Genomic DNA, 15,581 nt, shown 5'->3' with positions numbered 1-15,581 from the left:
CCTCCTCCTTCACTTATGAGCTCTGTGGACTTGGCACATTACTTAAACTATCGACTTCCTAAGGGAATTGTGGGGACTACATTAAATAGGATAAGGTATATAGACTACCTGGTACCTGGTTAAGTAATCATCCAATGTTTGTTTCATTACCTTTCTCTGAGGACAAGGAAGCAGCTCATTCGTAACAGTATACGGCAAATATGACTACACATATATTAAATGAATGAATTTCATAGTGAAATTAGCTATTGAAATATTTTTAAAATTCCAAATTCCCTATCATATGACTGCCAAGACCCAGCATTGTCATTTTTAAGTGTAACAATATTTTAAGAGAAAAAGACAATTATTTTATAATTTTATTCATTCACTGTTTCTATGCTTTAATAAATCTTTGCATAAGTAAATACATTTAGTTAGAGCTACAAGACAACACGGAAACTAGACGAGAAATAGGCATTCCGGATCTTTTCAAAATAACTATATTGAGGAAACTCTTGACTAAACGTTACCTTCAGAAATACCCCTACCTCTTCTACTGACACCTAAAACAACTTGTGTAACCTTCCACTTTTAATGAAATCACGTACTACTATAGTTTGTCTAGAACATCTTCTTACACTCTTTAAAAGAATTACTTCAAAAACAAAGAAGTCTCCAGATTATTCTATAAATAAATAGTAAACGTTACTGGCACCTGAGCTTAAGAATTTACAGTTGTTTCCATTGGTTCAGTTATTAACTTCAAAAGTAAAACCTGAAATGAACGTTCATTTCTGGGCTGTAACTACTGATAGTAATTAGAATATTTTCATATCTGATGTAAAGATAATTTCTGATATTGGGGAAGTGGTTACAAAACTTTCTTCAAACCCAACCCAGAGGAAAGTGAGTTAGTTTGCTGCAACACAATGAACTCTTAATTACCTGAGCTAATCAAGGGGACTTTAGGCCAGGTCACTCAGTCGGGAACTCAGCTTGCCTTGACTCTGGGGATGTTTGTCTGAAGACGTCAGCTCCACAGGCAGCCCTTTCTCAAGGAGCTCACCCACTCTTCTTCTCAGCTCTGCCCACTTCTCAGGCCGTGCTCAGCTGAAGGCACCAACCTCAGGATAGGGCCATGGTTCACAAAGGCCCAGCAGCAATGGTGTGGAGCTGAGATAGGGCACTTGGTCAGGGGGAAAGAAAAGTGCTTTTATGAAGGGAATTCTGACTGAGGACCAAGGTGATGAGGAGATGGAACAATGTCAAAAGAACATTAAAGTCTAAGGCTGCACAAGGCATTGTAAACAGCAGTGGTCTTTCCTAGAGATGTTAGACTTCAGCTGTACAAAAGAACAGATATAATCTAGGGTTGGGATAAAAATATCTGAGGAGTTGTTTTTCTCTAGGCAACAGAGTAAGTGTTGTTTCTGTTTTTAGCAAAAGTTCGTCTATGCCTAAAATTCATTTCGATCTTTTACAAAATAGATTTTTAATAAAATGAACAACAAAAGCATTATGGGTTTTAATACTGATATCAATTTATTACTAATTTTAGTCTTCCCCTTAGCTCCCTATATAAAAATGATGGGTTTCTCAGCAGTAGTTACAATAGCTTTTAAACAGAACTTGGGCAAAATAATTAAGATAGAAACCATAAATAACCATAAAGTAAATGAAGCAAAATTGTCTAGTGAGATGTTTACCTAAAGTATATTAATATTCGTCCACAAATTTTTAGATTGTTAAAGTAAAATTATCTTACTCTAGTGTATTATGAATCATTATAAAAGATTCTAATCTTTGAAAATTATGAAAGACTTCAAGATCTCATCAATGGAGTTAGAAATATCAGCTATTAAGCTACTAGTCAAGTTTGGTCTGTATTTTCTGGGCCTCTTCAGGCCAGGAATAACAATCGGGCAGAATCTGCTCATAATCAGTGCTATACATCTGAGAGTAGACAAATGCTTCCTTGTTTTGGGGTTCAGGATAAACTGTGGCTGTCTTTTCTTGGTATGCATCTTTCACAATCTAGAAATAAGAAAAGAATATTAATTATTTTAATGAAGATGATGGTGAGCACATGTCAGAAATTTTTTATCTGTTTCAGCAACAGATGAATGGATAAAGAAGGTGTGGTACATATATATATATATATATATATATATATATATATATATATATATATATATATATATAGGAATACTACTCAGCCATAAAAAAGAACAAAATAATGCCATTTTCAGCAACGTGGTTGGACCTAGAGATGATCATACTAAGTGAAGTAAGTCAGAAAGAGAAAGACAAATACCATATGATATCACTTATATGTGGAATCTAAAATATGACACAAATGAACTTATCTACAAAACAGAAACAGAATCATGGACATAGAGAACAGACTTGTGGTTGCCAAGGGGGAATGAGGGGCCAGGGAGAGACGGATTGGGATTAGCAGATGCAAACTATTATATATAGAATGGATAAACAACAAGGTCGTACTGTATAGCACAGAGAACTATATTCAGCATCCTATGATAAACCAAAATGGAAAAGCGTATAAAAAAAAAAAAAAAGAATGTGGGGGCTTCCCTGGTGGCGCAGTGGTTGAGAGTCCGCCTGCCGATGCAGGGTACATGGGTTTGTGCCCCGGTCCGGGAAGATCCCACATGCCGCGGAGCGGCTGGGCCCGTGAGGCATGGCCGCTGAGCCTGTGCGTCCAGAGCCTGTGCTCCGCAGTGGGAGAGGCCACAACAGTGAGAGGCCCGCATACCACAAAAAAACAAAAAACAAAAAACAAAAAACAGAATGTGTGTGTGTGTGTGTGTGTGTATATATATGTTTAACTGAATCACTTTGCTATACAGCAGAAATTAACACTGTAAATCGACTATACCTCAATTTTAAAAAAAGAATTTTTTATGTATCAAAAAATTAAGTTCTAATTTATATCTTGTCTGTTTCCAAAAAATTAAGTGTATTATATAATAGAACACATAATCACAAAGAAGATACAAAGTGAAAATGCAATTATGTCACAAGAGTAGACTACGGTATCAGCAAGAAAGGAGAGTGTGAATAGTACAGATTTACTCATGGGTGATCCTACCAGAATTTCTCAGATAAGTCAGTCTTAACAGCCTTGAAATGACTTGACTGATAATTAACTGAACTAAATACCTTAAAATCCCTGCTAAGTTTGAACTCAGATACCTTGCAGTTTCAGCAATCCCGATTCCAACCACGGCCTCCTACACAACCTCTTTCTCTATCCCAGGGTCTCCTGATTCTAATCAGCGGGGCTCTGGAGCCAGTCTCCGTGCTCTGTGCCTTGCCGCTATCACAGAACCTTGTGTCCACGTCTTTGTGGGGAGCCCTCAGTGCTGGCTTTCTCCTTTCAGAGCTGTCTCCTGCCATGTCATTCTTTTCCTAACCTTACTTGGATCCATGTGGTTGCACATTATGCTTTTACCCTTTAAAAATCAAAAACACTGTGTCTCAAGTCAATTTCCCCGAAGTCAATTTCAAACCTTCCCCTCCTCACGTCTCCATTTGACTCTCATCACTCTGTTGGGAAAATTCCAACTGATCAAAGAGAATGATCTCAATTCCTCTTTTCCTCAACTCAAACTGTCTCCTCCGTATCGTCAAACATTCTCTTCCCCTGCCTTCTTTGAGAAGAATGGATTCTCCCTGTTGTCAAAATTAATCACTCCATATGTGCTCTTTCATTCACTCCAGCCTTTAAGAAAGCAATCATTACGGAGCTACTTGTATGACAGACTTATTTGAATAAGCGTGATCTTGAAGAATATCAGAATGGTGAAGTATCTCTTCTCAATGTAAAATTATGTGTTTATGAAAAAAATTAAAGTTATAAAGAGTGTGCTGTACTGTGGAAAAATGTTTATGAAAAAAGCATGATCGAAGTACGTGAATACACCCTTACACGTTATTACAACAGTGTTAGCAAAGAAAGCAAACAGACGAAAACAGACTGCAAGCAAGCACACACGCCAAAACGAAGACAATGCTTGTTTCAGAAAGGCAGAATGTCAGGTATTTTCCTCTCTTCTAGGTTTCAGAGTGCCTATGATGTGGTAATACTATGTTTTTAACAGATATTCTTGAGTTACAATTCACTGACCACAAAATTCAACGGTTTTAACATATAATCCAATTATTTCTTTTTAAAAAAATTTTTTTAATCCAATTATTTCTATAAATTCAGAGTTGGGCAACTGTTACCACATCCCGTTTCAGAACATTTCCATCACCCCCAAAAGTTCCCCTGTGCCTCTTTTGCAAAGGCTGTATCACTTTTATAATAAAATGTTCTGTTTCATTCCTGACACAGACTCTGCGGAAATCCACTCCTCTTTCTGCTCCCAGGACACACTGTATTAACGATGCACTCTCTCAGTGAAATCTTCACTCTCCCCTTCTCGTCAACGCCAGACTCTCTGGAAGACGAGAGCTTCACCTGTTACCACGTGTAGATGATCCACCACCTTTATATCCAGCCTCTCTTTAAGTTTCAGTCATCACCGTCTACTTGTTAGAATTGTACATTTGAACGTACTGGATTGGCCAAAAAGTTCGTTCGGGTTTTTCTGTAAGACGCTACAAAAACCCACAAGGAACCTTTTGGCCAACCCGCTGCCATGGATACCACAAACCTGCAGTCTACTTATATCACCTTCCTTCCTGAAGCTGATTCTTTGTCCAGGTTTCCCAATTTCTGTTTATCCACTCAGCGTTCGTTCCTCTTTCTAGGTGTAATATCTGAGTTTTTCATACTCTCCTGCTGTCCCTCGTCTTCTTAGTTACCCCTCTGATCATATGCTACTCCTTTTCACTGAACCCTTCAAAATGAACTTAAAGGGATAATGTGATGTTCAGTGTATTAATAATTCAAACTAGTTTAAAACTAGTAGATACAAACTAGGAGAAAACATAAGCATACTCTTTCCTAAATAGATAACCAAGCAGATTACCTGAAGTTTTTTTTTTTTTTTGAAGGATTACTTGGTTTTTGAAGCATCTACCCTGAATCAACAAAATAAATCATGACATATGAAATCTAAATAGTGTTGTTCTGATAAACTTGCCAATAGCTTTGGTTTTCAGCCAGGAGCAAATCTGCCTCCAAGGGGACATCTGGCCATGTCTGCAGACATTTTTGGTTGTCACACCTGTTGCAGAGGCTACTGGCATCTGGTGCATAAGGGCCAGGGATGCTGCTGAACATCCGACAATGCCCAAGACAGCCCCCGTGACAAAGAGTAACCCAGACACATGTGCGTAGCGTTGAGGTTGAGAAACCCTAGTTTCAACATATGACGACTACTGTGGGCTGAAATACGTCACCTGAAAATGTTGATGCCTTAACCTCTAGTACCTCAGAGTGGGGCTGTATTTGGAGACAGGACCTCTAAACAGATAAGTTAAAATGACGCTATTCCGGTGGGCTCTAACCTAAGTTGACTGGTGTTCTTATAAGAACGGAAAACTTGGACACACAAAGAGACCCCAGGGATGTGCAAACAGAGGAAAGGCCACACGAGGACCCAGCAAGGAGGTGGTCATCGACAAGCCAGGGAGAGGCCTCCAAAGAAACCAGACCTGCCAACCCCTTTGTCTTAGATCTCTAGCCTCCGGGAGAAAATAAATTTCTGTCATCTGAGTCACCCAGTTTGTGACAGTTTGTTATGGCAGCCCTAGTAAATGAACACAACTAGCCCGCAAAAGGAGTCGGTTTCTCTCTCGTCTTAGTTGTAGAAAATGGAGCTGCTTCTCGGCTAGTTCCTTGAAGAGCTCACCCGCCACGCCAGCCAGCTTTGAGTTCTCTGTTGTCACTGTTTCGCTTTCTGCCCAGTATAATCAACTGTGATTTTCAAGGTGCCACACATCCACAGAGACATGGATAAGGCAGGTGGTTCAAGGTCTGTCCCTCTACCATATGTGCAATACTGTGGTGACTATCTCAGTGTCATATGGAAGATACCAACCAAAAAAAAGGCCAAGTGGAGGGAGCTTAGCTGAAATGAAACCCTGATGAATTATCTGAATTATGGGAGAGAAACAGGATGAGGAAATTAATGATTCAACCCATCTCTAAGGATCAAACATAGTTCCCAAGCTCTACCGAAGCACCAGGCCTCATTTCTCTGACTTCTGACATAATAAGTTGATACAGATATTTCAAGGAAGTGGATTTTTAATACCTAAACATGCACATTCAGCCATAGGTGGAAGGGAAAATAATGAGACTTCAACAAGAGTGGTTTTTACCTTTTCTGCAATTTTCAGAGAAACATCTCTAATGGTGTCCAAAGGAGGATAAAGCCGGCCCTCTTCCAAGTGTTTATCTGATACTTGCTGAGCTATAACCTTAAAAAAAAAAAAGAAAGAAAGAAAGACAAAAAAATACTTCATACCATAGAATGTGGTAGTTGTGAGGATAATGGTGAATGGTCGCGGATAAAAGCAGATCCCATTAACGCCATCATCCAATTGCATCTCTTTCTCCCTTTCTCCCTTTCTCAGTGGAAAAACTGAGCTCAGAGGGGCTTGGTGACTGGTGGCGGAAGACAAATAGTGAAAAAGATGGGGATGAGTGTCTGGGTTTCCTCTTAACCCAGTTCCTTTTCTACTGTACCATGAAACGCTGGCGGCTTTCTTGTTTGATGCACTAGAGGGACGGGGGAAGAAGGGTAAGAAAGGCAGAGGAGGATGAGGAAAGTGATGGAAAAGGACCCTGAAAACAGAGGAGAGGCTGGCCAGGCCTTGCTCCCAGCTCACATACTCTCGCACGGGAGGTAGAGCAGGAGGCCGAGAGAGCTATTTCCGACTCACATGGCAGAGCAGGATACAGATTCTGGATTAGCCAAATCGCCTAAGTAGCCTCAGCCTTTGCTGTCCCCAAACCAGTCCCTATTTCTAAAGGAAACAGTGTAGACATGAAAATGGGCTACAAGGGTAGATCTTACGTTAAGTATTCTTATCACATACACATTCATAATAATAATAAAGAGGGTGGGGAAAAACTTCTGGAGGTGGGCTTCCCCGGTGACGCAGTGGTTGAGAGTCCGCCTGCCGATGCAGGGGACACGGGTTCGTGCCCCGGTCCGGGAAGAGCCCACATGCCGCGGAGCGGCTGGGCCCGTGAGCCATGGCCGCTGAGCCTGCGCGTCCGGAGCCTGTGCTCCGCAACGGGAGAGGCCACAAAGTGAGAGGCCCTCGTACCACAAAAACAAACAAACAAAAAACTTCTGGAGGTGATCGATTTGTGTATGGCATGGATTGTGGTGATGGTTTCAAAGGTGTATACTTACTTATCTCTAAATTCATCAAGTTGTAAGATACATAGCTTTTTGTTATGTCAATCACACCTCAATAAAGTGGCTTAAAAACATGAGGCAAATTGACGTTATGTGCTTCCTGATGTGATTCACTGAGAAGGATTCGATTATTAGGCAAACCTAAACCAAACCCTCTAACCACACAACTTAAATCATGAGGAATGTTGTGAAAAACAACTGGCCTGTACTCTTCACAATGTCATCGCCGTAAAAGAAACAGAAAGGCTGAAATGCTCTTGCAGATGAAAAGAGTAGTCTAGAGGCTATAAAGGTCTTTTTTATGGATAACTGGCAAATTTGAATTTGGATTATACGTTAGATAATAGTATCATATCAACGTTAAAGTTACCTGGGTTTTCAGTTATCCAGTGACTTACATGAATCAGTGTCCTCCAGACGCTGCTGTCAGTGGGGATCTCTCTAGTGCCCTCTGGGCAGATAGCAGAAAGGGTGGGGCAAGGAGAATGAGAGAACACAGAGCAGGTGACTTAGGAGGAGGGTGTGAGGGTAGGAGACCCAGGTTTGCCTCCCAGATGTGAACAGGAGGGAGGAGACTGTTCCAGGCTGCTGCACAGACCGCGCAGGGCCAGCAGGGCTGTCCCCAGGGAGCATCAGAGGTCCCAGAGACTGTCCAGAGGACCGAGAAATCCAAAAATCTCTTTGTGATATAAAAACGTGCAGGAATAGTCTTTGAGATTGGTGCCAATCCATGAGACTACTAGTTCCGTAAGACATCCAATTAGTACTTTGACAATAACCCTAACAGTTACTAGATTTGGGGTGGGCAAACAAAACATTCACCTAGATCTCCTACATGCTACTTTTGTTAACTACAAAATATAATCTAGACAAGAACCTTCTTCTTTTTGCCCCTTCTAGAGGTGTGTCTGTGGTGTTGTATTTATTCTCACTGATAAATACTACCGACTACTAGTTCTATTTAATTCAATAAGTATTTACTAAGTTTCTGCTACGTGCTTTAGTATCGCACTAGTGCTACTGGTGTTTTGAAAGAAGTATATGGGAGACCTTCTGTCTTCAGAGAAGATAACATACAATTTAAATATAAGGCAAGACTTGATTGTTCAATACATGAAACTCTCGAGAGCATAATACAGCTAGGAATCAAATGAAGTGTTTCCTAAAGACAGCCATGGCTTAGGAGAAAGATCAAAATGAGTCAGAGAGGCCATAAAAGGACCCAAGGACGAGGTGAGACTTACGCCGTGACCTGAAGATAGGCTTAGACAGGTGGAGAATGAGTCTCGGAGTTTTCCAGGCAGGATGATACATCGGACAGTTACATGGGTGTTCACATGCCTGGTGTGTTTAAAGGCTTTGGGTTGAGGGAGGATAAAAGGAACACCAGGCTTCTAAGCTTCGGTGCCTGCTTAGAAAGGGTGTCACGAACAGAAATGCGGATATCGAGGGCAAGGGGAGATAAGAAATGGTTTTCCACATCGTATTTAAGGAAATAGCAGGACATTTTGGTGGAAATACCCATCAGGTCACTGGAGATGTGGTGAAACATAAGAATAGGGATATACAGACTCGGCCCCTTTTAGAATGACGATAATGGAAATAAGAGAATGCGTGAGATCTGTGAAAGTAGACTTTAAAAGGAAAGAGAAAAGTGAGGGCAAAAAAACTGAATACTAGGAAGAAGCTTAGTTGAAAGGAACTTGAGGGACTTCCCTGGAGGTCCCGTGGTTAAGACTTCGCCTTCCAATGCAGAGGTACGGGTTCGATCCCTGGTCAGGGAGCTGGGATCCCACGTGCCTTGCGGCCAGAGGCCCAAAACATAGAACAGAAGCACTGTTGTGACAGGTTCAATAGACTTTTTCTTTTTTTGCGGTACGCGGGCCTCTCACTGCTGTGGCCTCTCCCGTTGCGGAGCACAGGCTCCGGACACGCAGGCTCAGCGGCCATGGCTCACGGGCCCAGCCGCTCCACGGCATGTGGGATCCTCCCGGACTGGGGCACGAACCCGTGTCCCCTGCATCAGCAGACGGACTCTCAACCACTGCACCACCAGGGAAGCCCTCAATAAAGACTTTTAAAAAAATGGTCCGCATCAAAAAAGTCTTAAAAAAAAGGGGGGGGGGGGACTTGAAAGGATGACAAAGAAAACGATGAGGCGGCATGAAAAACAGGAATATTGTGTTGAAGCCTAAGAGGGGAACGGTGGAAAGGCCAAGGTTCAGCCGGAGAGATAGCTGGCTGTGATAAGAATAACACCAGTAACCTCACCACATCTTACTGTTTTCCTTCAGAGGTGTTTGAGAGTAATTATTACTTTCCCTGAGTAGAAAGACTTTTTTTTTTCATGAAATTTGTTACTAGAGGGTGCTGGAGTTATTTAGGAAAGAAAACACTGGCTACCATGAGTAAAAAGATCTTTCTTCTTCTGATGTGTCTGCTATAAAAGACAATGACTACATTTCCCTTAAGCAAGAACAACTTTGAAGAGCCCCCATAAGTAAGTAGACATGATTTCTTGAGTCAAAGAAGCTCTAAGGGCTTCCCTGGTGGCGCAGTGGTTTAGAGTCCACCTGCCGATGCCGGGGACGCGGGTTCGTGCCCCGGTCCGGGAAGATCTCCCATGCCGCGGAGCGGCTGGGCCCGTAAGCCATGGCCGCTGAGCCGGCGCTCTGCAGCAGGAGAGGCCACAACAGTGAGAGGCCCGCGTACCGCAAAAAAAAAAAAAAGAAGCTCTAAGACACCAGCCGTCGTGCTTTTAATGCAGCGAAGAAAAAGAAAGGAGAATTAGAGCTGGCTGACCTCTGTTCTCACAGAATGACACCAAGGCGCGAAACCCCGGGTTTAGGCTACTTGAGATCACACCAATGACATAAAAATCTTTCACAACGCAAAGAATAGTCTGTTTGCATGATGAAAATATGTGAACGTTAATCAGGCTTTACTTGGTTGGGTTTAGTTAGCGTGGTTTCATTTCAAGAGAAGAAATTCACTCAAATTTCTCCTTCATGAATTGAATCCTCCTCAGACGTATCAACCAGGTGAACATTCTGATTGCCCACAGCTCATGATTTTACAAATATCGGCCCAACCACTGTATCACCCCCTGAGGTTTGCGAGGCAAGGGGAACTGATGGGAGCCTTAGGTTCAGAGTACCTCTTGTGCCTTTGTGGCTGACCTAAGCGTTTTGTGTCTTTTGCCAGCATCTATGTATCTGCGGCAGGCTGACTTGTTAGCCTGCAAGTAAGGTGAAATTTCAGACCCTTCACAGTTCTTAAGCAGTAGCTTAATAGAGCATCCCTACCGGCTCTGCTCTGTGCTGTTCTGTGAATCCTTCCTGAAGGCCCACAGAAGAGCCCACTTCCGTCCTTTTAATGACTTTACAAACATCGAATTCTCTGTTTTAATCTCTTCTCTGCTTGAAGTACTAGAGTGGTTTCTGTATTCTACCCTGCACCCTGAATAATAAACACTTCACCATACCAAATCAGACGGTCATTTATTTCCCATAATGCTTATATTAGTACAGTACTACAAAGATTATTAGATAGATATGTAGATAGGTAGATATTGGAGGTATGTTCTTTTTTGCTAACTTTTTATTCTATATTGGAGTACAGTTGATTAACAGTGTTGTGTTAGTTTCAGGTGCACAAAAAACTGATTCAGCTATACATATACACGCATCTATTCTTTTTCAAATTCTTTTCCCAGTTAGGTCGTTACAGAATATTGAGCAGAGTTTCCTGTGCTATACAGTAGGTCCTTGTTGGTTATCCATTTTAAATATAGCAGTGTGTACATGTCAATCCCAAACTCCCTAACTAGCCCTCCCCCTACCCTTCCCCCCAGTAACCATAAGTTCGTTCTCTAACAGACTGTCATCTTAAATCTTCAAAATGCCATCATCGGGAATTCCCTGGCAGTCCAGTGGTTAGGATTCGGTGCTTTCACTGCTGGGGCCCAGGTTCAACCCCTGGTTGGGGAACTAAGATCCCGCAAGCCACGCAGCATGGCCAAAAAAAAAAAAAGCCATCGTCTAGGTAGGTTCTCCATGGAGAAATATTTACCACTTCCTCCATAATTTGGAAACAAAATTTTTATTGTCTCATTACTGTCACAGAACATAATCGAAAGTGTAAAGATTAAAAAAAAAAAAAAGGTTTCTTTTCTCATACCCTGTTGATGGGAATGTAAATTGGTGCAGCCACTGTGGAAAACAGTATGGCGGTTCCTCAAAAAACGAACAGTAGAACTACCATATGACCCAGCAATTCCACTCCTGGGTATATATCCAGACAAAACTATAATTTGAAAAGATACTTGCACCCCTATGTTCATAGCAGCATCATTTACAATTGCCAAGATATGGAAGCAACCTAAGTGTCCATTAACAAGTGAATGGATAAATAAGATGCGGTATATACGTACAATGGAATACTACTCAGCCATAAAAAGGAATGAAATTTTGCTATTTGCAGCAACACGGATAGACTTGGAGGGCATTATGCTAAGTGAAATAAGTCAGACAGAGAAAGACAAATACTGCCCGATGTCACTTATAGGTGGACTCTAAAAAATACAACAAACTAGTGAATATGACAAAGAAGGAGCAGACTCACAGATATAGAGAACAAACTAGTGGTTACCAGTGGGGAGAGGAAAGGGGGAGGGGTAATATAGGGGTAGGGGAGTACAAGGTACAAACTTTTAGGTATAAAATAAACTACAAGGACATATCGTACAGCACAGGGAATACAACCAATATTTTATAATAGCTATAGATGGAGTATAACCTTTGAAAATTGTGCATCGCTATGCTGTACACCTGTAACATACAATATTGTACATCAACTGTACTTCAATTTTTAAAGAGCCCTCTTCTAAGAAATCAGAACGTAAGTCTTTCTGCTGGCTACTGAAGAACAATCTTTCCTAGTGACTCAATGTGAACTTACTACCCATCCCTTACTCTCTACCGGGAAAGATGTGATCTTCTTTGGACTTTACACCTCCTAGACAGTGAGCTGGGATACTAAATAAATAAAACAGTAGACAACCTACAAGGAGCTGATTTGAGATTTTACAGCCTTGGCGAACACAGAGCATTGTACTATACCTCAGCAATGGTGAGAAAAATCTTATCCGTGATGTGTCTCAGTCCACACGCCACCACACCGAGAGCAACTCCAGGAAACACATAGGAATTGTTGCCTTGGCCAGGATATAGGGTCTGCCCACTTGGGAGAGTGACAGGGTCAAAAGGACTGCCACTGGCAAAAATGGCACGACCCTGCAACACAGACACACAACTGTAAAAAAGAGGCAGGCTATCGTCAAACAAATGGATCATAAGACAGTAATTCAAGTACTGAGTAGTTAGAAAGAAGTCTGATTTTTCATGGACTTCCTAGTAAGTGTGAGTAAGCTATCATGATGCTGGCAGTAGGTTCTGGAGTGAGTGATTCTTTCTGTTCTCTATCTGCCTCTCTATTCGTAGGAGAAGGATGCAAAACACAGGAGACCCCAAGACCACCATCCTGTTGTTGGCAGTGGTCCAACCCACGGGCCTATCAACCATCTCTAGACTACAGACTTCCACTTACAGGCTTCTGAAGACAAAAAGGGTAGGTTAATGTTTGAATCTTGGAAAAGATGACATTTTAGGTTACAGTTTAGAGGTCAACAGGCTCCCAATGTAATCACTGGGACAAATTCTATATATTTCTGTATTGTAAAGAATTACCTGAAAAGTCATATAGGAAAAAAAATCATTAGCACAAATGGGGTTAACAGACAAGAATGAGATTAAATTATCAGTAATTGTCTAAAACTGTCTTTCATTTTTTTCCTGGTCTTAATATTTCATCATAATATTTTTGAGGAACCTCATGTACTACAGGCTTTAAGATGGCATGAACTCAGGTGCTGTATTCCATACTGCCAGTCAAAAGGGGGGCGTCTGTCTGATCCGGGAGGCGATATAGATGGAAGCGTTCAGGCTTCTGAAACAGGGATGGGAAACCCTCAACAAATAAAGCGCTACAGTCTAAGAAATGCATTTGCAAAGTCTAAAAAAGCACTAAATCCCCAAAGCATAGTTTAAATGGTAATAGATTGGGTTATAAATTTCATCCCTCTTATACCTTGAGTCTAAATCCATTATGATATTAATAATATTAACTTACTCATTTTTAACACATGTCATACTATACCTTTTCCATAAAGGTAAAGTATAACATGATTCAACCTTTCCAGGATATAAAAAGAGGAAAATAGGTGAGAAAAAAATAGAAATTCTCATCTAGGTGTTTATCAGACACTGATATGTCTTGCACAAAATTAGGTTTTGTTTTCAGACAAGGGTGATACCTTCAAGTCTGCTTTGTTTAGCAGATAAAGTGTTTTGTTACAAGCAAATTTCTAATGTAACTAAATTATCATTTGATATACTTATTTGATATATATATTATTTGATATATATATACCTTTGAAAATTATATTTGAGAAAGAGACCTGCAACATTCTACACAGACCTGTTGGCCGCCCTCCTCTCCTTCACTCCAGCCAGTCACTCCAGCAGCATCATATTTTACGGAGGAATGCTATTAAATAAACGGCTAGATATCCTCTTATATATAGATTGTTAATATGGAGAAGGAAACCTCTCCGTATCATTTTTGGTATAATTACAGTTTTTCGGAATTCAACGGTCTCTTTGTATTTTTAACCATTCCTAATGACTTTTCACCTGTGCCTGAAGCAGCAGAGACTCACATCCAGCAACAGATAGCCCCTTTCTTGTTCTGTAATCCTTTGGCTGAACCGATGTTTTCAGCTTCAAAATGACTTTTAATTTTATAAATAGCAACACAAGAGCATTAGGCAAAATCATAAGAAAGAGTTTAGGCCATTTATATCGGACACATTTGAACTTAAAAACACAGCTATAGAAATTTGGCTAATTTTGTTTACATCTATTATTAGGAAATTTTGAGGCCTTTTGAAATATGCCAAAACAAAATATGTACTTAAACACTTATTTATTATGTGCCTACTGTGTGTAATGCACTATGCTAAAATTCTGTTACTGGTTTTTTTTTCTGCTTTAAGGATTTAAGGACTGAGTTACATGAGGCAAATTCCCCAACCTAGAGAGGGGATAAAAACTTAAATTACTGAGGATACCGACGCCATCCCAGAGAAGAGAAATAAACAATGGAGTCGCTCCTTTGCAAAATTTCATCAATTCTAGTAATAAGCACTTAAGGATACAGTAGTAAAGAAGTAGAGCCACCCAGTTTTATTTATGCAGTTTTAGAGTTAGATTTATGCAGAGTGACTTAACTCTGTCTTGTTTATCTTTTCCAGTTCATTTTAGATTTCTTTCCAAAATAAAAGTGTTAGATATATGTGACTCAACTTCTGTTTTGCTGTAATGACATTTTCAAGTCTTTTAAGGAAAAAAAGGGCCCTTGTCAACATATTGGTCAAATATATATTAATACAAGCACAGTATAAAATAAGTCACTTTTTTGGAAACAGTAAAGTATTGAAGCTTTGAGGACTCCTATCCCAGCCAGGCTGGATGTCAAAATAATTGCCCAAATGCTCCACCCATGCCATCAAAATCCAAACCCAGGAGGAGTCAGCAAAGCAGAAATAAGACTGTGGTTTTATACTGTGTGCGTCAATGTTTGGGAATAGCTAGTTAAAAGCTATTTTAATGAGTATCTAGGATCAAGCTTTTTCCTTTTTAACTTTCATGTTTAAATCTTAGATACTTCCAAAGCACTTAAGGAAAATTATCAATGAAACATTACAAAGTTTATTTTGTTTTATTGAAGAACAGGATTTATACAAGATTCTAAAAAAGGATTGGTTCTTATCCTTCATGACCTGTTCATTGTTCTTTCAGTCTTGGTTATAAAATTTTTAAAGGTTAACCGGTAAGCACCTTAGATACCCTGGGCTCCCTTATAAAGAATCACAATTTGACTATTAAAATATCAGTTCCATTTTTTGCTTTACCTTGGTCAGTTTATAGCACTGCTCTGCAGTACATTCTGCTTTGCTAGTTGGATTACTCAATGCAAAAATAATAGGCCGTTCATTGAAGGTTGCCATGTCTTCGAGAATTTGCTCTGAGAATGCACCTCTAATCGCAGCAACTCCTAATGTAGAAACAAGAAACCAGTGAATAGGACTATCATTGGTTAATTAATCCAGTGCCCCCCAAACAATGAGACATG

The 15,581-nt window shown here is 40.4% G+C and overlaps 1 protein-coding gene across 2 annotated transcripts in view; it reads right to left on the bottom strand.

Annotated features, from left to right (window-relative positions):
* Positions 1-362: 362 nt before the first annotated feature.
* Positions 363-15,581, bottom strand: part of ME1 (malic enzyme 1) — a 192,381-nt gene continuing 177,162 nt past the window's right edge. For both annotated transcript variants that reach the window (XM_065889064.1, XM_065889065.1), the window contains exons 11-14: positions 15,361-15,503; positions 12,449-12,622; positions 6,280-6,378; positions 363-2,016 (exon numbers count right to left, since the gene is read on the bottom strand). In XM_065889064.1, coding sequence (XP_065745136.1) covers positions 1,849-2,016; positions 6,280-6,378; positions 12,449-12,622; positions 15,361-15,503 — 584 coding nt within the window. In that variant the 3' untranslated portion in view covers positions 363-1,848. The remainder of the gene's footprint in view (positions 2,017-6,279; positions 6,379-12,448; positions 12,623-15,360; positions 15,504-15,581) is intronic.

The sequence above is a fragment of the Phocoena phocoena genome, chromosome 12, assembly GCF_963924675.1.
Source record: "Phocoena phocoena chromosome 12, mPhoPho1.1, whole genome shotgun sequence".
Lineage (NCBI taxonomy): Eukaryota > Metazoa > Chordata > Mammalia > Artiodactyla > Phocoenidae > Phocoena > Phocoena phocoena.
The sequence above is the reverse complement of the archived record's forward strand: the minus strand, read 5'-3'. Positions and strand labels throughout refer to the sequence as shown.